At 42.7% G+C, this 22,827-nt stretch overlaps 2 protein-coding genes across 2 annotated transcripts in view; both read right to left on the reverse strand.

Annotated features, from left to right (window-relative positions):
• Nucleotides 1–22,827, reverse strand: part of MRPL18 (mitochondrial ribosomal protein L18) — a 643,474-nt gene that overhangs the window by 259,708 nt on the left and 360,939 nt on the right. The window lies entirely within an intron of this gene.
• FNDC1 (fibronectin type III domain containing 1) overlaps nucleotides 1–22,827 on the reverse strand; it is a 74,952-nt gene that overhangs the window by 20,788 nt on the left and 31,337 nt on the right. Inside the window, exons 4-13 of the mRNA XM_069786914.1 lie at nucleotides 22,014–22,128; nucleotides 20,601–20,788; nucleotides 19,856–19,963; nucleotides 16,348–16,536; nucleotides 13,179–15,548; nucleotides 11,272–11,387; nucleotides 9,372–9,483; nucleotides 8,023–8,403; nucleotides 3,251–3,316; nucleotides 1,141–1,305 (exon numbers count right to left, since the gene is read on the reverse strand). Of these exons, the coding sequence (XP_069643015.1) occupies nucleotides 1,141–1,305; nucleotides 3,251–3,316; nucleotides 8,023–8,403; nucleotides 9,372–9,483; nucleotides 11,272–11,387; nucleotides 13,179–15,548; nucleotides 16,348–16,536; nucleotides 19,856–19,963; nucleotides 20,601–20,788; nucleotides 22,014–22,128 (3,810 nt within the window). The remainder of the gene's footprint in view (nucleotides 1–1,140; nucleotides 1,306–3,250; nucleotides 3,317–8,022; nucleotides 8,404–9,371; nucleotides 9,484–11,271; nucleotides 11,388–13,178; nucleotides 15,549–16,347; nucleotides 16,537–19,855; nucleotides 19,964–20,600; nucleotides 20,789–22,013; nucleotides 22,129–22,827) is intronic.

The raw sequence follows: 22,827 nt of genomic DNA on the forward strand, positions 1-22,827 counted from the left end.
TGCAATGAAGTTAATTTTAGCCTCTCCAGCTAAATGAATCAAGAAGCACTGTCAGTGAGAGAGCCGAATAGAAACATCATGGAATTGTTTGGACAGGGAAACTGAAGATGCACTGGAAAAAGTCTTGGCATATATAAAACCAAATCTTTTACTCCAGCCACACAGCTCCACTCTAAGCCACGTGAAGTTTGTGGATATTGGAAGGGAAGGCAAGACGAGTCAAAGATGACTCTCCATCCCCTGAACTCCCATCTGAAATGCCAGGTGAGCCAGCAGCTGACGTGACCTCAGTTCAAATGCCAGCGGTTTGTAAAGGGCTGCGGCGGGGGGCAGTGTCACCAGACTGGGGTGGCAGCTGGAACGCAGTGCCCTACCACCTCCAAATCCCTCTGGTCTGGCCCCCAGCTGCTTCTCTGACAAAGAAGCAGAGCAGCTCTGAAGTCAGAGCTGCAACACCTACCTACACACTTGAGTGGCTCACGTACACAGGAGCCAGCCTCATGGCTCATGTAAATGTATTGGGCATTCCTTCACCAAGTTCCTTCTACAGAGCAAAGATACAAACAGCAAAGTCAAATTTACCTCTATTGGTTTTACTTTTTGGAAAGTTTGTATACAAAGTACCATTCATCCCTTGACTTTGAAGCACACCTTTGACATACATGCTTGTGCAAGGTGGGTGAAATCACTAGAGCTCCATGGGTCAGTGGAAAAGAATTAGGTCCCCCAGAGGAAGACGCACACCTACACGGAGACTTGCACTGATTGAACTACTGGTGTGAACTTAAAATGATGCAGTTGAGCTGAACTGGGCACCAGAGTTGACACACCTGCTCTCTTACTGACTTCAGCTAAACTGAACACAATGCAGAATACAAAGCAGAGCACTTACAACTGAAAGAGTACAAAGAGGTTTGCACTGCTTCAACAAAACCAGTGTGGGTCCACACATAGACATGCAAGCATTGAAGCTACAAAGTACTGCTGTTTGGGTTTCCCAGGTGGCAGTCCTTACAAGGACCACACACTAGTCTGTTGGACGTATTTGCACAATGGTCTCAGCCTAAGGGCTGACCTTGCTAGAAGAAGAATTCTTTGCAGCATGAGTAGTAAGCTACATAAACCAGAGGACATCCTTACCAGTGAACCGTTTCTTCCCAGCAATATCATATTCCGACACAGGGCCGGTGCCAACAACACTAGTCTCCGGGTAGACAACTTCCGACTCTGTCGTTGTAGAAGCAGTGGTGGTGGTGACTGTGGTGGTGGTGGTTGGTGGCAAAGTGCTCTCAAAAAACTCGTAGTCTTCAGAGGAAACAAGATGAAAATGTTAGCTTGCTTCGTTATTTTGGCTTAATTATGAGAAAGGAAACATTTCTGCAACCAGCCACAGTTCCAAAGGAGTGCCACGCACCCTGCCCTAGCTGCTGCACCCTCCTTAGGGGCCTCTAAGTCAAGGCTGGTCACACCTCAGCCTTGCAAGGGTTTCTACCAAAGTGATAGACAGCGAGCACAGTCTTTGCCTTAGAATACTGGTGGTGTTGCTGATTTAGACCTTACTCACGCAGGTAAAAAGGATGACAATAAACAAATGTATTCATACAGCAATATCCTGAATGGACTTTGTCTGCCACCTCCCCTCACAAACCCCAAGAGAAGACAGCACAGTAACTGAACCCCTGGCCACAACCCTCAGATGCCAAAAGAAAGAGATAAGGGAGTGAAAAAATGGCTTTTTAAGAAAACTCTGTGTTATTATTCTAAAATGCTAGAGCTGGTTCATACTGCTCTTAAACCTTCCTGCAACTTAAGAGGCATGGAGTCTTGTACTTGCCATTCGTGGTCCGGTTGGGCCCATGAGGGAAGGCAAACTGGCCCACATGAATCTCCTGATATTCAGTCCTCCTTATTATTCAGTCCTGTTAAATCCAGTGCTCTTTGAAAAGCTACTGTGCTACCACACTGACAGACAAAATGAAAGGAAAGAAGCATTTGGCATCCCTGCCGTGTCCTTATACAGGCTGTGGGACTTGGCTCATGGCTTTGAGCGTTTTCTGTTTAAACTGCTAAAGCATTTGTTTTCTGCAGGTGACCTGTACCTAAGGGGAGACCTGGCAGAAGAAGACCTGTGCACTGAAGATATTCCACTTTCTTGGGGATGTAAGGAAAACGGGATGTAGGACTTGTGCAGTTTTTAGTTCATCCTCTCCTCTCCACATTCTAAATGTTGGCCTCAGTATGAAGTGATCAGAATAAAAAGCACGTCTATGATATCTTCCTCTCAGCTGCTGCACTCTCTTTTCAAATGCTTTTCTGTTGTTGGTTTGACTTAAGATCCCAGCACTGCATCCACACAGGAAAAAAACTTTTATTATTCTAGAGCCATAAATCCTACTAAAAAGCTTTGAGTTTAACAGAGGTCTGTACTCATCCACTTTAATATGTGGGGGTAGGAGCAGGAATCTGAGGATTAAAAGGAGCAGAACGTCAGAAGTCCCTGATGGCGCAAAGTGAATGCTAGTTCCAGTAACTGAGGATTTGCATTCCCTATGCAAACGTATAATTAAATGCTGAGACTTGAGGCTTCCTTTTCAGCTAAGTTTTGCGTGTCCTGGATTATAATATCAAGATGGCATGAATATAACTCTGCAAAAATCTTTGCCTCTTCTCCTTTTATCTGCTTTCAAATCTCTTTGATTTAAATTCCACATGAATTCAGCAGATTAATTATTTTATATGTAGGTGATCTCATTCAGTATGAGCATGTTTTATAGTCTAAATGCAGACTACACATCAAAAAAAAGACAAAAAAAATATATTCACAGTGCTGTGGAGTGCTAAAAACTCACTAAGGTATTTCAAGTTTCCAGGGCTCAGACATTTGGATTTTCTATTTTAGAAGAGTTCATTGACTTTGGGCTGGAGTTAGAAGTTGTACCAGAGAAAGTAAATCTAGGCTTGAAGCGGTGACTGTATGACCAAGTCCTGAACATTATTTATTTCCGCAATAGGTTCCTGTTAGATTGCAGGACCAATAGAAAGGGACTTGCACGTTCAGACACAGTTGCCTTTGCACCCTTGCTCTTCACATGTGACATGGGACTCTGGAAAGCTTTTCCAGCTCAACACTGCTTGCTTAAGCTCCCATTCACCAACCTGCCCCCTCGAACCCAATTCCAAAGAAAGAAGACAGGGAAAAAACCAATCCCAAACATGCCACATGCAATAGATTTTTACAGTTAAACAGTACCATCATCATATATCACATATGCCTCTGGAGTTGCTGTCACATCTGAATCCAGTCCTGAGAACGTATCTATTGAAGGAGAAAGAAAAAAATGCTATAAGAATTCAATGGTCTCATCCCTACCTTCCTAGTAAAACACTTCTGGAATAAAGTTTAAAACAAAAATCTTTAGCCAATTGACTCGTAAAGAAATAAAATAATTGCCTAGTTTACAGATAACACAGTGACAGTCCGCTCTGCATATTTAGAATAACAGATGAGTAGCTAACTGCAGTAGCCAGGAGTTTTGATGGGGGAAAATGGGTTCAGGGCTGCTGCTCAAAATTGAGAGTAATGCCCCGGGCCACAGCAACTCTGGAACAAAGGTAGGCTGCCAGCAACCACGTAACACTCAGGTCAGGATTTGACAACATTTTATAGTCTCAGGAGCAGCAAGTGTGAGAAATTTATATGCAAAAAAACAACCAAGAAATTCAGATAAACTGAAAACTTCTTTTCAAATATTTTTTGCAGGGGAATAAAAATCAAACAACCCACAGAGTCATGATATTTACAGACTGTGTCTATGCTAGCAAGTAATGCAGCCCAAAAGAAATGGATCTGTAGAATGAAGTAATTGGTGATGGATTTTCCAGGGTTTTACTTTGCACTAACTCTAGTATGATCCAGTGGACGGAATGCCCATTACAGGTTGGGGCACAATCCTGAAGCACTGCTTCTGCTTTAGTTTCATCCAACAGGAATTCAGTTTGTGCACACTGAGATTGCTCCACGATGCAAACGAAAGCATAGCAAGAAGAGATGATTGTGAGGTGCACACCAAAACCACTCTCCTGATCCACCCCAAACACCAATGCAAATGCACCCACAGACTTCTGAGATGCCTATCCCTACATATTATCTCAGTATCTCTGCAGGTCATGTATCCAGCACCAGATACATCAACCATCAAGTACCTCATCTTGTGAATCCTTGAGGCTTCTCTGCACTCTCTGAGAAATGCTTTTCTCCACAAGTTATTCAGGGAAGCCAAAGAGTACACAAAGCTCAGATTAGCCATGAAAAGCAATGCAAACAAAGCAAAAGCAATTGTGCTGGAACCCACTGCAGGTACAATCAGAAGTCTTCAGTGAAATGCTGGGGCTGGGGAGAGGCCAGTGTGTGAACAAAGACAAGACAAAGACAGCTTTGACCTCAGGATACTACACAAAAACTATGTTCCCGTAACATTTGATATAAAGCATCAATGTTATTTTCACTAAACCAGTAATATGAACAATGCAAAATTTCAACTGCCAATGTCCAATAGTTCACAAATATACTCTGAATGATACCTTTTAATTTTGAAGTTTTTTTTTTATTTAGAACCAACAATTATTGTACAAGACTGATTTTTTTTCTTCTACAATAAATTTCTTTTGAATACAAAGTAGGGATTTTAATGCCAAAATAAGCTTTGAAAACACAGAAAAGGGGTTAATTCTTGTCAGACTTTCATATAGCAAAAACTGACATTTTCTCATGGTAGACTTCTGCAGCCATTCTTCAGGAGATCATCCACTTGGAAGCCACTTGACTCCTCTGAAGGTAATCAGTGACAAAGTAGATCCTTTGCTGAATTTTGCAGATCTTCTCACCACAGTTGGCCAGCATCAACCAACGCCTATGATGTATGCGCTTACCTTTGACTACATCAAAGTAAACAAGAGGCTCAGATATGCAGAAATTTTGAAGTCCTTCATGGGCAGATTTCAACTCCTTCACACCTATTAGCTAGTCAGCCAATCCAGCAAAAACAAATTTTATTTTCTATTTTTGTACTTGTTCAGTCTCTTCTACTTCACTGTCTGTGCTTCTTTAGCATTAGCTGTGGCATGGTGACAATAGGGGTACTTCCCAAAAGACCTTATAATCTTCTGTATGTGCACCAGCTGCAGTTCTCCAGCTTGCTCCATCACCCTTCGCTGCAGCTCTTCAGTGAACCCTGCCTGTACCAAATGAGGCTAAGTCTTGCTATGACCGCTCGCCACACTCTTTTGGCATCTGTAAGGACAGCAGACTGCGCAACCATCACTTGATTTTATCACATGTAACGTGCGGTTAAGGCTCCACCTTTTTTTTCCTTGTGAGTTAATGAAAAAAGTTTAGCTGATTTCACTGACAAATCACGCTTGTGTGGCCAAACTCCTTCTTGAAAGTTAAAGACTGCTGAATCTAGTGAAATGTTGACAATAAATTCTGCTGGGTCGAGCAAAAAATCCTGCCAGAGAGTAAGCGAATTTGCCAAAGCTTAAGTAGAACATTTGGCGGTGGGTTTTGGCGCTTGCAGCCCCCGTCTGTTTGTGAGTAAAGCACTTAGCAACAAATATCAAGCTTTGGCAGAAAAAATATTTCATTAAATGATCTGGCGTATTTTCCAAACTCAGATTAAAGGGAAAGACAACATAAAAATATGATTTGGAAATGGTCAAGGGAAAACTGCATTAAATGTTTTGATAGCTCAAGTAGTAGTTGTTTAACCCTCTTGAAATAGACACTGCACTTATTAAACAGAAACAGCCATCATTAAATAAATACCACAAAGATCCTTTCTTTACAAGCAAGTTCATCTGTGGAACAGGCAGGTTGTTTTGCTGTGTTTGTCAACTGTTGAGGCAGGTCACGAGCATGCAAAAAAAAAAAAAAAAGGAGAGAAGATCAAGAAAATCCTAATAATTACTCTTCAGAGAAACTTTCATAATTTCCAGGTAGGGACTAATATTGCTCAAGCTATATAGCAGGTAAGAAGTAGAAATCCAGCACCATCTTGTCCTTTCAGTCTCCCACTGTGACACATTTGCAGACATACTGTTGAAATGCCAGACAGTTTAGGAGTGACTTAAGGGCCATTCCCATTGAACACGCAGCCTGTGTAAAAATCTAGTTTTCATTCATGCCTCTAACAAAGTTCAAGGATTCAGCAAGCCCATCTGGTAGAAAGCAAAAAACCCAAGCAGAATGTTTTTAAATATTCATAAAATCACATGAAAACTCCCCAGCCCACAACTCTGCTAAAAATAATACTGCAAAGCTTTTTGTTGTTCAGCTTCTGGAGCCCACGCTCAGATTAACCCCCGACATATTTCATGAACTCTTACTGTTCTTGTAATATGTATTCTCAGAAGAGGTCCTTCAGGTCTCAAATAGCACAGGCCAAAGAGAGGAAGCATTACAGTATATAAGCAACATTTAATGTAAGCAAAAGGAACCGGTGGGAGTGGGAGGGACTTTATCAAAAATCATGGTCCCCTCTAGGCAACTTTGAAAATACCAGGGTGACCATATATAACAACATTTGTAATACTTTTGTAAATACAATTAAGAGCAATGAAAGCACCAAAGGGAAAATCAAAAATCTTCAAAGAAATATTTAACGATGATGGTCATTTTTATATACATATGTTTGTGTGTGTACACATCCATGCGTATGTACATATGCATGCACACTTCTATAAATACACTGTCAGGCATGGGGCTAATTGTTAGATAAATATTAACACTATAAATCATTGTAATTCCACCTGTATAAGACACTAACATCTCTGACTCACTTACCCAGGGTAGCTGGCAAGGGAATTTTCAGTCTTCTGCTTCTGAGATCCTTTCCAAAGATGCCATCCTTAGACTCAATGTGAGTTGCTGAAGCCACACCTTTCCATATCTCTGCACTCTTCAAAGCGATAGTTCAGCTTCCTAGGCCATGGTTACATGACCTACTTGTAAATCTACTTTGGCTTCAGAGATACAGGTGTATGGGGGAAAGGTAAGGGTATTTCATTATCCATTAAAACTGGCTACTGCAGTTGGCAGATGTCTGACTGCCAACCTGTTGTTTAGGTTATGGCCATGCTGCTACTGCCCATTTTCAGGCTGAGTTGGGGATTACCTACAAATGGAAAGGATAACGACTACCATGGGGCTCCCTGATCTGGTTTTGCAAAGTCAGCAGCTAACTGGTTTGCAATGCAATATTCAGGGGATGAAAGGGTAAAATATGGTAGGAACAGGCTCAACGCCCAAGGACTCTAGCGCATTTATATTAATTTACTTTGGATTTCAGTTTGGCACCACATCCTAAGCTTGTACGACTGCAACAGGGAAATAATGACATGCACCAACACTGTTTTATATTTTCAGATGAGAAAGAAATTAGTGTACAACTCTCTTTCTTATTGTGCAGAGCCAGGGCTGTCCTTCCCCAGCTTCATCCGTGCTGTGTTACGTTCCTGCTAGACAACCTCTATCTCCGAGGGCTGGCAAGAGAACAAGAATCCGATTTTGCAAAAGCTGATTCCACCATGGCTCAAAAGAGAGACTTTTCAGAATTTATTGTAAGAAATGAACACAAAATAGACAAAATGTATATGGCCTTCAGGTCCTTCCCTGGCCTGAACTGGAGTGAGGACCTCTTTATATGTGAGTGCTTTAACCACAAAACTGCTGCCTATACTTGTGCTCACGTGTGTGAATATATGTGACAAGGCTGGATTCAGCACAAGAATTTTGCTGAAATCAACATATTTCCAAGAAAAACTTCAGCTTTGGGGAAAGCTGACATTTTCCAGTGAAAAACTCTTTAACGCCCAAACCCTTCTTCAGCTGCTCTAATGTCAGCTCCTACCTTATCACACAGACCAAAATCTTCAGAGGCAGAATCTTTCCCACTTTACATTTGCGTAACTGTGTCGTACAAACAGCACAACCAAAAAAGTTCAAACACCACAAAAGGAAGTTACCTTCTGCATCGCACTCTGGCAGGCCATCGAATCCCAACAGCAAGTTGCCCTCGTCATCGTACTGTCCATAGGTGCCTGGAGGACAGGTTGGGGGTGGTTTCTCAGTGGGTGGTACAGTGGTGGTTGGTTCAGGAGTGGTGGTGGTAGTTGTAGCAACAGTTGTTGTAGTGGTTGTAGTAGTTGTTGTGGTAGTTGTTGGGGGTATTGTTGTAGTAGTAGTTGAAGGAGTGGTTGTTTTCTTAATCATTTCAAGACCAATCAGAGGTTTCCCTCCAAGGCTTATTATTGGTTTATCCTGTGCACTTGCTACAGGTTTACTAAATCTGCCATGTCCAAACAAAGGTAATCCATCAGGACTCACCATTGGGGCACCCTTTTCATCTAGGAGAGAAGAACAAAACCAAAAAAATCTCACCATTAATCCATTTCAGGCTTGTATCATGGTATTTAACAGTAGACAGCAGGAGCACTGAGAGTGTGATTACAGCCTCCTGTAACTAAGCTGACAAGGAAGGTTGTTATCTAGGAAAGAGCCATGGCTAAGGAAGCTGGAAAATGGTTCAGAAGAACCTCAGATGAAGCACAATGGTGTTCACTTTTATCAGCTGTTTGAAAAACACTTCTTGGGAAGACTGCAGCGAGGTTTCACTTCAGAATCACAATGCGCAGACAGTGTCTGCATTTAATCTAAGTCAGTCTCGTAACTGTTGAAAGGTATGATGAATCCGTATTCTGCTCTCTAATGTCAAACGTGTGCAAGGAAAAACTGGGATGAGCTGGTGAGATGCTGTCTCTGCAGATAAACTTTTGTGCCAAATTCTGGATACTGCAAATATTCATGCTAACCAGTTTAACAGCAGGCACTGAATTTGCATTCAAGAGATCTATACAGGTGGACTGATACGCAAACAGCAGTGTTTTCACAGATCACACACAGGTGGATTTTTACTATTTGTGGTCAGTTTCAGAAGAAAAAATAAAATAATCGCATAGATATGACTGGTACAGTGCTAGGGGTAGGGAATAATTATTTCCATGTATACAAAGATATAAACAAGCATCGATCCTTATTCTGGCTCAGTTCTGCAGTCCCTTCTAATGCTTGTACAAGTGACATGGACTTGGGTGATTCTTGCTGCCTCGTCCTCTGGAGCCCCACAGGATGCCCCAAAGCCTCCCCAGGTCCTGCCATGTGCTGACTTCCTGATGGAGACCTGAGGTACAAGCAAGTTCAAATGGCTGGCATGGGACCTGGGGGTGCCTGAAGCTTTCTACAGCTCAAAGACTCGTACACCATGTGCACAAAAACTGTAGATTTTTTTTTCTGTAAGAAGGAAGCTGTCACTTACCAACAATTGTACGTCCATCCCCTCCTAATTTCACTCGGAGAGGGTTGCCTTGGGAATCTTGGAGGTATTTTCCTTCAACATTTAACACTAGCCCTCGGTCAAGATCTACAATCTAAAAGCAATAGATGGACTCAAGTTTAGCTAACACAAGAGGAGGTGAAATGAAATTTCACAGCAACAGAAATCCTGGGGAAATTCACGTGCTAAGTCTGATGTTCAGGGATAGCTACAACACCCACAGACTTTTAAAAGCAAGTCACTAATTGTATAATAATCACTGAAAAATCACTACTGAAGAAAGCAAATCCCCATGAGCTGGGCTCCAGAGTTGCACAACAACCATATGTCTGTTGCCTACTGTAGCTCTCTTGTGCAAAGGAGCAACTCCCTTGATTTTCTTGGGCTGTGCAACTTCTAAGGTGGATTCCTGTAATACTGATTTCAGCATGACCCTGAGTCCTTTTGAAGACAGGATTTAAAAGTATGTCTACTAATAAAAAAAAAAAGGAAAAATTAAACTAGTTAATTTAGGTTGAAACAGCAGTGAAAACAAAGTAGCTAAGATTTTAATTGGTGTAGAAGACTGAAGAAAAGCCTCTGTCTCATAAAACAAATCTGTCCAAGAGCTTAGATTGAGTTCAAGAGGTAACTGCAGTTAAAATCCAGTCCTCGTTGCTATTTCAACCCAAAATAGCTGAATTGTATGCTGTTTTAACCTGAGGTAACAGACACTGAGCCACAGAACACAAAAATGCAAAAGGTGTTAAGTGCTGGGAGGAAACTGGGCAGAGGACGTGAGCAGCAGTTCCAGGTTGGCAAGACAGACTTACATTTGGTGCTGGGGAAAAGACTGTAGCAGGAGGGACAGTAGATCATGAGATCAGTCTCTGGAGCCCTCCAGGCCCCAGATGTTGACACAGATCCTCTTGTGTCACCTTTACAAGGTGTTTGTCCTGCTTGCAGCAATGCCCTCCTGTCGTGGGGTAGAGAGAGATGCCCCATGGCCTCCCAAGGACCTTTCTAGCCCACTTTCTGAAGTCTATTTAAAGGGCTTTGGGTATGCTTTTCAAGATGCTTCCCTTGAATGCGACACAATTGATGCACCTTTTTATACTCCTCTAATGCAAATCGAAGATTGAAGTGGCCATAAAATAAATGTCTTTATGTGTCATACCGTGTGTGCGCAGCATTACTGATGCCAGGGAGGCTGGTCATAGTGTCCTACTGCTCAGCATTTGGGCAAACACACAGGAAACACCAGTTCCTTCCTTGCGCAGGTTGGTTATAAACTCACTGGAAAGTATTTTAAGACAAGGTCTGGGCATGTAGGCACCTAGTGGGGCTTTCCTATCAATGGCATCTGAACTTTTCTGAAAATACCACTGGAAACATGTCTGTACGAATGGCAAAATGCTTACAGATACCTACCTATGTGCATTTAAAGCAGTGACACTTATGGAGTAACTTTACATTTCGATACTCTTGCTCATGAGCTTCTCCTTGGAGTGTGAGTCTGGGAGAAGCATTGCTGAACACGTCTTTCACAGCAGCTATCCTGGGCAGTCCCCACTCACACTGCACAGCAGACAAGCCCTGAGTCACTGGGGAGCGTAAGTCCCACTGACTTTGAAGAAAAAATGTTTCACTAAATTTATGGGAGCAATGCTATAGTTGAAAATTGAAGCCATCAAGCTTTAAATCAGACATTTAAAATGTTCAAATAATGAAATGCAGAATTTGTCATTAGATTTTAATGGAACAGTGGAAACTAGATCCCCAAGTATAACCTCACTTTACAGCTTCATTGACTGAGGGCACTGTTCTCCTTTCTTTTCTTAATGAAAATGTAAGTACAATAAAAGGCCAAAACATCTTGAATTTGGAGAGAAGGTCACCCTACCCACTTTGTTCCTTGAGGGCCATTGATTACTCTCTGTCCACTTGGTTTTCCATTATTACCAGGTATTATTTTTCCATTTCCATTTTTCGTTGTAAGATTAGGTCTGCCATTGTAACCTGAAACAGAGAAGAAAACACGCTATTCTGAAGAAAGCTGTTCAACCTACAAACCACATTTTCAAATGCAAAGAAATGCACTTTCTGGACATAAACGAGAGCAGAGACAGCCCTCACCACACTTGGCAAACCAAGCATTTCATTTCTGCTTGGAGCAACTGTTGTGACACTGTCAGATCCCCGCAGCTGACACAAGCAACTGAAATGGTTTCTTCTGAAGAGGTTAAACACTCATGGTTTGTTTCTACGAGGTTTATTAGGTCTCTTTATTTCTTCTTTGTTTTTTTAAGAAAGCAGGGCAACATTTCTAGATGGCAATACAGCCATTAAAATGTTTGTGATCTTCGTAAACACTTGAGGAGTGGGGTTAGGGAAGAAACCCTTGTTAAACACAACCACTTGTTCGATCCTACCCTTATACAAAGCTGTAGTGATGAACTGAAAGGAGAGAGGATGAGAATTACCTTTTTTTTTTTTTTTAACCTGTAAAAGGAAGGACTTTCCTTCTCTAGCTGAAAAAACAGTGCTATACAGAGGCACACTCAGCTCAGAAGTGGAAAAGTGGTGGCACTGAGCTGTGGGCTGTCCAGCTCAGAGAGGACAGCAAATTTCACATCCCAGCTCAGACACTTGCCTCCAGAAAAATATATATGAAAATACATACATATATTCACTGAAGAAAAAAAAAATCCATATATACATAACTGAACATTCCTTGGCTGTTAACTTCCCAATTGCATGGCTAGCAGTAAGCTGGTATACAATCTCCATAGAGAAATCTATTATTCTTTCATGCTATGCATCTCATCCTCCATGGTATTATTTAAGGTCACTCCCATCTTAAAGCTCTGCAAGCTGGTGGACCTCTACACAACACTGAGTCTGACTAAAGCATAGCAAATACAACAGCCCAGCTGCATGGTCCCCACTGTATAACACTGAGGCTGCATTGAACAAAACATTATTAACTACCTATAGCATGGAAGGTATTTACTAAAACACTCAGGTGACTCAGTACTATTTTGGATGTCCATGCATTGGAGGGAGAAAAAATATTTCTACCTAGCAAAGTCACCAAGACTGTCTGGGATTCTCCATAGGTAACATGGGGAATCGATAGGTGACACATCTTGACGTGTAGTGGACCCTCTGTTCCACTACCCAGGGTCAGCAGATATTCTGCCAGAAAGCAAGCCTCTCACATTTGGGGTAAATCTGAACCATAAAGGTATTAGAGGGCCTGACTGTGATGTGAGCAGTACTCAAGAGGAATGTGCAACCCTGAGCTGCCACTTAGAAAAAAAGAGGAAAGTGGCTTAAAAATTAATTAAAGAAAACACAGAATGCCAGGACAGCATGAGGAAACATCTTTTTGCCTAGGTGTGGGCAAGGTAGCACTATATAACCTACAAAAGCCTTTTAGTTATCCATACGATGAAGAGCAATATACCTGAGAGGCTGTCATATTCTGAGTACAAATGTGCTTTCAGTGAGCATTCAGTGAAGTCATTGCTCAATAAAGAACATAGCCCTTCTTCCAATTTAGTACCTAACTGTCATCTCCTCATGGGATCCTGTGCGGACCAGACCACAGGAGCAAAGGCCTGGGGCACCACATTACATTGATTAGGCAATGTCCTCAAGAACCGGGCTCCCTGAGAACCACCAAAATTAAAAGTAATACATTATACTAAATAACTGAACCTGCATTCTGATGGAAGACTTTTCATCTAACTGCTGATCTTAGGAAAAACACAATTCAGTGGCATTACTACAACAAAGACAAGATACCTTGTCTATAAGGAGGTCTAACAAATTGCCGTTGGGAAGGGCTCCGTAGCCTGGAGTTCAATAGCCGTTGGCGAGGGGACAAAGTAGAAGAAGAAACTGTTGGAGAAACAGTGTGTGTGGTGGTAGATGCAGAAGAATGTGGCCAGACAAAGCTCGGTTTAGACGGAGTATGCTTGTTAGAGAACTGAGTAATCCGTGATGCTATGGCAGAGCTTCCTGGTGATTCGGGAGAAGATATTTTTAATATTGGAGTTTTTTCATTCTCTTCCTCTTCAGAGCTTACTTTGTGAGGTAGAAGAGTGTCCATGGATTTCCTTTTATTGCTAGTAGTGTCATCGTATGCATTTTTGTTACCTCTAGAAACAGAAGGGGACCATTTTGCTGCCAAAGATGTGGGTTTCTGTTCCACTTCTTTCTGATCATATTCACTGTAATAATCGTCCTCTTCATTAGAAACTGACTGATGAGATTTAGATGAAGAGGAGGAAGGAACTTTTTGAGGATGTTCAGCTTTGGACATTTTTGAGGGCAGCAAGCCATACTTTTTCTCTGTTTGGGACACTGTTCTTGTAGCGACCTTTGAGCGAGTAGGTAATGAAGGACGAGCTTGTCTCAAAGTGGATGACAACCTTGGATTATACTGGCTGTCTTTTCCTGTATCACTGGTAGAACTGGAGTCTGGCTGAGTAAGTTTTGGTTTGTTGGAAGGTACCTGAGAACCTGGCTTCTGTTGCTTTGATAGAGATGGATTTGAGCCTCCCTGAGAGAAAGATGCAGGTAATCCCCTAGAAGAGGACACCTCTTTAGGAAACACAGAGCGGCTACTTGCTCCGTCACTGCCCTCTGTTACATCCTCATCATCATCTTCCTGCAATTCTTCGTTACTCTGGGATGAGATGGGAGACGGGAGGCGCCGGCCCCTTGAATGCAGTAAGGACGGACTGGTTTGTGCCCTCTGTGGAGGCTCTGAGTGGGAGGTCTTCTCCAATGGAAGATGAGAGGGGAACATCTTTTTAGGCAAAGATACACTTGGTTTTGATCGAGCAAGCACTTCTTTTACCTCTTGGCTGTCCTGCTCTTCAGGCTTACGTTTGGAAAGAGAAGACTGGAAAAGAGAATGCTTTTCTGGGGCAGTTACTCGACTTTGCTGTTCTTCTGAGTCAGAGCGGGGTGACTTTTCACTGTGTGTCTCTCTGAGGTGAGAATCAGAATTGACCTGAGAATTTCTTCTCTTGGAATAGACCGCTGAAGAAGACTGCCTGGAAGATGGTAGAGAAGGAAATAAGGGGTTTGTATCTTGTGAGTCCTCCCTATAATTCTTATCAACATCCTTTCTGTCAGATTTGGTACTGGTGGAAGGGCGAGAGTGAGGTGACGTGTGACCAGAAACAGCAGACCTCGATGAGACTGCCACCGCAGCTAATTTTGAATCCTTCCATGTGCGAGAACTAGAGCCTGAGGGAAGCCTTGTCTGCTGTGATCTAGAACTGGGCCGTCCTGCTCTGTCCTTTGCTTCTTCACTGTCAAACTCATTATGGCTACCATGAGCATGGGAATCTGCTGATTTGGAAGAGGGTTGATGTGAATGATCTAGAGAGCCAGACCTACTGGGATGGCTTGGGACAACCTCATGAGAGATAGCAGACTGCTGATTTGATGGTGAAGCCAGGCGACTAGGCTCTGAAGTTTTAGAAGACACTTTCACCAGCATGGAATCTGGCTTTCCTTCCACATTACCCGCAAGATCATTATTTTTGGCAGGCAGCAGATGGGAAGAGGTTTTAGAAGGCACATTAGTGTTGCTTTGCCTCAGTTGCTTTGTTTCATTATCTGTGTATTTAGGAACAGACAAGGCAGAAGAGTGTTGTACTGATGATGGTAACAGTGCTGGTGGCTCACGTTTCTCTGTGCTCGTCTGCCGTAACACATCTGATGTATGGGTTCGAACAGAGGTCCTCCCTGAAGCAAGGACAGGGTGGACTGGCCGACTAAGGGGTAAGGGTCTAACATTCCTCCTCTGATCCTGGGCTTTTGGTGGTGTCGTTGGAGCTTCTTGGGAAGAATCTTGATCATCTGTCACCTCAGTGGATTGGAGATCAGGCTTCAGCTCTCCTGTCTTTCTAGACGGTAACTGAGATTTACTTAGGACCCCTCGAGTCAAGATTTTATTCTTATATTCGGAAAGAAGATTCTTTTTATCACTAACATTAGGTGAACGAACAGACGACTGCTTAGAGGAAAGCGATGGCTGGACTTTTGAAGAAACAGAAGAAGTTTGAGAAGGAGATGAGCCAGCATTTCCAGGTTTTTTAGCCTCTGAATTATCTTCAATATTTGTTTGTTGCTGACCAGCTGAATCCTCATGCGCAGCTGGGGGGAAAAAAAAAGTGTTTATTCACAACAATAGAAGAAGCACAGAAAAATGACCAAGAGAAGAAACCAGCCAGGTAGCAAGAACAAAACAACTTATATGAGAATATGAGACAATAATTACTGTTGTATTAACCAGCCTGTGCAGTCCAGCTGAGTAAGTTTTGGGTTGTAGGAAGGTACCTGTATGGAATTATTGGGTAAAACTTAGAGCAATTAAAATCAAATATCTAAAAGCAGGGACTGCAACATCCTATCAGTGGTACCAAATTCTCAGCAGAGCTTAGTCATGTTGATGGCATGGTGCTGCCATCTGAGGCTGTGGCCCCCATTTTTAGTTAACTCAGCAGATCTTCTGTCCCCACAACAGCATCTTTTTGGCAAGAAGCAAACGCAGGGTGTAGTATCTGAGTAAGCCACTCTAAGTGACTTTCAAGAGTGGGAGTTGTCCGGAATAGCGCAACCAAAGAAAGACCCAAAGCATTGCATTCTTTGGCCTTTGGATAACAAAAGCACATAGTGTTTTCATGCAGGAAATAGAGTATGGTGTGCATTTATTTAAGATGTTAAAATGTCCATAAAATGACCTTTTACATGCTGCAGAGTGACCAACGCTTACCTACAAGCATCTCTTTGGACAATATAGTGATGAAAAGAGCTTACAGAAACAGTATTAAGGAAGTAAAATCCCATGGATTAGATGGAGCACAGAGGAAGCTAAGTCAAGTAAGAATTAACGTAACTGGGACCAAGGCAAGAATGGGCTGACTATGCAATCGGTGCATAGCTTGGTGCTCACCTGCTGGGATGGCGACACTGAAGGCTTTAGACTGAGGACCTGGTCCCTTCCTGTTTGCTGCACGAATTTTGAAAATATAGCGCTCCCCGGCCTGCAGACCATCTATTATGGCTGATGTTGTAGCTCCAGAGTAGGTGATGGACTTTGCTCCAAATGGCTTGAGAGCCGGGGCGTATGAAAGAATGTATTCTGAAATGATTTGGCAGACGGTTGGAAGGAGGAAACTGAAAACAGTCCTGTTTCCAGCGGACAGACTGTATGGGTAGGATGAATTAGAACGTGCATTACTAAAATTAATACACTAGCAATGCACGCCGAGTCAACAGCTGGAGTATAAAGACATGAGAGAGAGAGATATACATATATATGCAGGTAAGTTGAACATTTGTCCATCTTAACAGACAAAACCAAATCACATCAATGACCTAATGACTGAGACAGAATATGTTAGCTATACCTTTGTAAAAATACATAAGCAACAATGCCCATCAGAGTGAAGTGTCACCAAGAGGAGCCAGACGACAGCCGTGCGCACTTCCAGAGAAGGTGTGGGGTCCGTGAGAAAGTTACAGCACCAACTACTGCATGGTTTGGTGTGCTGCACCAGGAGACCTTTTTTTGTTTCTGGACACCAACTAATAAAGGGAAAAAAATGAATCCTCTGAAAAAAATCAACTGCCCTAGATCAGAAATAACAGAGGAAGCCTACAAAGAGAAAATGCACTGGAGGCAGAAAACATGTACGAACATTGCCAGGAAAATACACACTGTCCTACTATTTCTGGAAATCTAGTCTGAAAGACTGTGCAAATGCTAGGTAGTGGGGATCACTATGATCAGAATACCTGTGTTGTTACAGCTGATGAACCATGAGCAGATTTTAGACTTCCCAAGAGAACGAGAATTTTGAGCTTACTGACTTGCTACCAAGATATTTGCAATCAACAACACATGATCCAGAGAATATTCTTCCAAAAGATAACTTGCTCACAATGGTGGACAACACACAATTGCATTGCTGGCTGTAGCTATGTCCACAGCAAATAAGAATCTTTAAAAATTTTCCTTTTTCACAGAAATTATTTGGAAGAAGAATGAAATGGTATATTCACATAATTATTGTTCAAGACATCATCATTAAAATCAGGTGACATTATTCATTACTATTAATTACTTTCTTATCCTACATTTCCAACAGAGCCTTGACACAGCTATAATTGCACTGTACTTTAAGACTCTAGTCACGCAAAAGCAGCTCTGCTAGTCCACTGTGGTGAAACTCTACCAGCTCCAAAAGCCATATACTCATTCCTCAGCAGTGCTGCAGCCTGAGGGGCATCCCCATGAAAACACCAAAGCACTCACTTTAATCTTTGAAACAATATTACTGCAGTCAAATATAAGTGTTTCCAGCTGAGTCTTTGCTTAGGAGGGGTTTTAGCTGTAATCTACAGGCCAGTAGGTAAAATTCATGCTTGGGTGATTGAAGTTCTTATTCAGAAAAGATACTTCTACCAGGAAATAACAGCACTGCGTATTGCCAAATGGTAGCAATAGCACGCCTGTCCAACAAAATCAAAATCTGACACAGTGCGCTTAACTACAGCCAGGGCCAGAGAGAGCAAAGCAAGGTCTTGTTGCCACTTCAGAAACTCACCCTGCTCTCATCTTTCAGTTTAGGATTACTGTGGTACCTGTGCTCTGTATTAGCTTTCTGTATTGAGAGAAATTTCACCCCTATAGCAGTAATTGTAGGCATGAAAAGGAGGCTTCCCACTACACTCCCAAGGACTGCAGGTAAGATCTCAGCCTTGTGCAGGCTTCCTTTTCTTTTCAATCCTCTGAAAGAGGCGTGGGTATTGGACCAAAACAGGGTTTTGAAAATAAATTCCAAGGGCTGCCAGTTTTCTCTCTCTACACAAAGAAACACAATAATACTTGAGGAGTCACAGTGCCATGATGGGAAGCCTCTAGAACATAACAACATCTTTAAAAATGGGAAACTTAATTTTTTTCTGAGAATGAGCCCATATTCATTGTGTTAAGAAATAAACCATGCATGGGTCATCAAAATAAAGAAAAAAAATCATCAATACTTTATATGCAAATGCATTTAATGCTCAGTTGAAAAAAAAATCAATGTATTAGAAGGCATGGTAAGCTTTGGATTTTTTTTGTTTGTTTTAAGATACAAAGGAGTTGCTTTAATTGCAGAGGCACTGGTGTTACTTCTGGTAACTCTCAGATGGTTACTGGAGGACATTTTCTCTCATTACTTTAATATGTGGTATAATTATATAAAAGGACAGGGTAGAAAAACAAAAGGACTAAAAGACAAAAATTCCAGGTTAGCGTGTGCTATCAAAATGACCACGAACTGCTAATTCAGTAACTTCATTTAGCCAGTATAAATATAATTTTTGTCATTTATTTAGTTTAAAAATAAGACCTCTTCTGTAATACTTCATACTCAAGAAAAACAATTATATATTAGACATGTATAAGCATTCAGCCCTTGAATATCAGGTATCTTTAAAGTGATTGCCTTGGATGAATCATCTAAAGATCAGCAAACAAAAATGGACAAAGGGCTATAGACTGCTCAAAATTAGGAGCAGATTTGAAATTTCAGATAATGTCCCTGCATGACCCTACTTTAAGAAATAATATTTCTTGGACACAATTGCAGCTCCATTGAAGGAACTGGCAAGACTCCTACTGACTTCAAAGAGGAAGGAATTCCACCACTGCCCTGAAGAACACATAAAGTAGGTCTTGTACGCAGACACGGTACAGTTCCCTCCAGGCCAAAGGTTTTTTAAATCCTGAGATGCTACAGTGCTGATAAGGCACCTCCAGAAACTTGTGTAACTCAATCTTGTCAACCACTGGAGAATAGGAGTGGCCAAAAAAATCAGCCTGTTCATTTTCAGAGGGAAAAAGGAAAAAAGAAATCCCAGAAAGCTTTTTTTTTTTTTTTAAATCCTATGCAAATAAATAGCCACTGACAAATTAGCTTTATGACCATGTACAATAACACTATAGTACACAGGGCTTATGTGTGATATCTGTTGAAATCACTATTTGCGCTTGCTTCTTAAGCTGAGGCTTTCCTTCCGCGATAAACTAGAAATAAACCACAACATAAACCCACTCACTTTCTTGGCAACTACCCAACTTTTCCTTCTTCACCTAACTGTTAGAAATCCTTTGGGAAACTTCCTTCTTGAGCTCCATTTCGACCTGTTTATTAATGGAAGAAGAGGTAAGCATGCACACACGACACGCTGGGAAGCGCTGTGACATCCCAGGCACACGCTGACAATGGCTTCCCAGCAGCAGTGCCGAGACGCTGGGCTGGAAACAAGAAAATCCTGCTCGGGTATAAGCCATTAACAAGTGAAAAAATCCTGACACAGTCAGTGGTTCCAGCTTGCTGCGGAGTGGCAGTCTGGCTTTGAGAAGACCAGCTCCTTGATGGTGTTAAAAACCAACAGTGATGACTTACCTTTGACTTTTCCTTCACTCTCTGGGAGAGCATCCCAGGATGCTGCTACAGAGGTTGGTTTCCCCTTTAGTGGCCAAACATCCAAATTTTCAGGTGCGCTGGCAGGAGCTGTGAAACAGCCATATGCAGAAGAGGCAAGTAAGAAAAGTTGACCTACACAGCATACATCTTTTGCTCCTTCTTCTCATAGCAGAAATTCCTACATGGCCATTTCAAAGATAAATGTGAAGAGCACACATGGCTCAGGGCCACGTGTGCCTGTATTACATCTCTCTATCAGACTCTTGTGGTGAAATTCTATTCCATACTTTTAGGAACAGGCTGTCAGTACAAGACTGCTACTGTGGCTTAGCTGGAATGACGTGGTAATTCGGTTGGCACAGACCACTTCCCTGTACCAAAGGGGCCCCACAGCTTCTCCATGCTGGAAGCAGGATTTAAATTTGCTGCCCACAGAGGGGGACAGCAGCCGGGCTGCTCCTCCCAAAGGAAGGGGCACACACAGCTGCAGGGGTCCAAGGTGCCGACCCGTCCCCCAGAAATACCCAAACCATCTCCCTGTTCTCGTCGCACCGCAAGAGCAGCCCTGGTGTGCTCTCCAGGGCACTGCTGCAGGGATGCAGGCAGCAGCACCGAGGCTTTTCCCATGTCTCCAACCACTTATTCTGGCGTTCCCTCAAGTCAGGCCAATTTCACAGCTCAAACCCCAAGACTTGTGTTATCCCAAGGACCTTTGTATACATACCTGCCTCCGGGGTCCGTTGGTAAACAGACACGCTCCATTTGCCTTCCTTTTCTCCCTCCAAGATTTGGACGGCAAACTCATACATGGTGTCCGGCAGCAGATTCTCCACCAGCACCCGTCGGTTGGACACCTGCTTGTAATCCCACCTTGCTGATTCCCCCTTTTCCCGATAGCGAACACTGTATTGCCTGGGATCAGAAACACACGAAAACAAAAATTCGCATGCTGAAACCTAACATTAGCAGAACCAGAGAGGGATGGGTCTGCTTTCCCCTCAGCTAGCCTGCTGCGGCTTACTGGGGAACCTGGGAAAATGCAAACAACAAAGCACCACCACCACCAAGAGCCAGCATCTGAGCAAACATTTGTGCATTCCTGTAACACAGCCTGATTGTTTCACCCCAAGGGATGAACCGCTCTTTCCAGCCTCTTACTCAAAACACCTCCTGCCCTGGGGGGGAAGCTGCAGGGCTTTCCGAACCAAGCCAGGCGTCCCGGGGGGCTTCACACCACCATCTCATTGCCCCATGGCCATGAGCATGGCCACACAGCTGGGAGCCCCTCGCTCCAAAGCAGTGCCAGCAGCTCGGTTCCCACGTGTCTGCCCAGATAACCGCTTCCACAAGGAAACTGGGAACATTTAAAACTACCACTTCTCCTGCTGTTCCCCTCGGGGTGTTTCAGCACCAGGTTGCACAGCCCTTTGGTGTACCCAGGCTGAGCAACACAAGCCAGTGCTTTCAGACCTTTGGCAGTTTCCAGCCCGTTTCTCTGTTTATTTTGGTCTCCAACTGCTGTGGCATGCTGCTGCGAGCCAAGCTCTCCCGCTCACAGGAGCCCCCGACCTGCTCAGCCTCAGCTGCACGGGGATTCTGGGGGGTCAGCAGGTACAGGGGGCACTGACAGGCATCTTTACCATTGCAGAAATGCTTCCTTCACCCGCCATATGGTTGTCTCGAAGCTGTAGTCTGTTCTGACAATCCAGCTCAACAACTCGCCTCTGTGGGCTATGCCCTGTCCCCCACCCGTTCTTTCCCCATGAACACATTGGGATTTGCTGACCATGGTGATATACCAGTATTTGAATAGTAAAATATCCCCAGCTGGTGCTGACAACATTTCAGAAGGGATCTAAACCCCTGTAGTCCAGCACTTAGACCTCTAAATACTAGAGACCAGGGCACAGGGAGGCAAGGAAGGTACATCACCCCACATCCACCCATGTCAGGTTTCTAACAGCTTCTCGGAAGCATCCCCTACCAGCCACTGTCACAGGTAAGGATATGCAAAATCCTATGCCCTAAGCTAAATTATTCTCATACCAACTGTAATTAAATAAATGCAAAAGCAATCAGTAGTGCGTTGACGGAAGTTCACCTTCAGTATGCATTCAGAAAAGACAGGGCTAACTACCTATTTGCTGCAACCTTCTGTTTTTCATACAGTGGGTCTGTCCAAGCAACGAGCACAGACTGAGAGGACATAACTCGAACGGTTATGTCTTGTGCCACCTCCACCTCTTCCTCCTCTGAAACAGCAAAACAAAATAGCATATCAATAACAACATCGGAGTTCTCATAAAAAACAGTAACTGTCTTCAGCTGGCGTTATAATACGCACACAGCACAGATGAATAACAAATACAGCAGTCGTGGAAAACCAAGTATATCGATTACTGATGGTAACCGATGGAAACATCATTTCTTCTGTTAGTTGTCTGCTTACAAGACCAGAGTACTAATATATTCTGCAGTCCTTCAATATTCTATCAGTCCTCAAACTGTTACTTACAGCAAATGTCTTATTAACATACTGACATTCATAGTCTCTGGCAAACTCACTGCTACAGCTGCCTGGAGAGCGGAAATTTTGCCTTATGAAAAATTTTGAGATTTTAAAATTTTGTTTCATTTTGAAGGACAATAAAACCAGGGACTGTCAAAAATTCTTCACAAGGGAGAATTCCTGCATATTTTACATTTTTGAGTGCTTCAAACAGGTTGTTTGAATTCAGCTTTTCATTTTTATGGTATATAAGGCAAAAATAAAAAAAACATTGAAAGAAAAAAAAAATCATTGAAGCAGGCTGGTTTGGCATACCAGAATATCTTTTGCAGATAATTTACAAAACTTTAAAATTAAGTGAAACTAATTTGATTTTTTTGAGGTTTTTAATTTTGATGAGGCTCCTATCTGCCCATCAGAGTTTTTCCATTCTAGTCTACCT

The sequence above is a fragment of the Haliaeetus albicilla genome, chromosome 7 (genome assembly GCF_947461875.1).
Source record: "Haliaeetus albicilla chromosome 7, bHalAlb1.1, whole genome shotgun sequence".
In the NCBI taxonomy this organism is placed as follows: Eukaryota; Metazoa; Chordata; class Aves; order Accipitriformes; family Accipitridae; genus Haliaeetus; species Haliaeetus albicilla.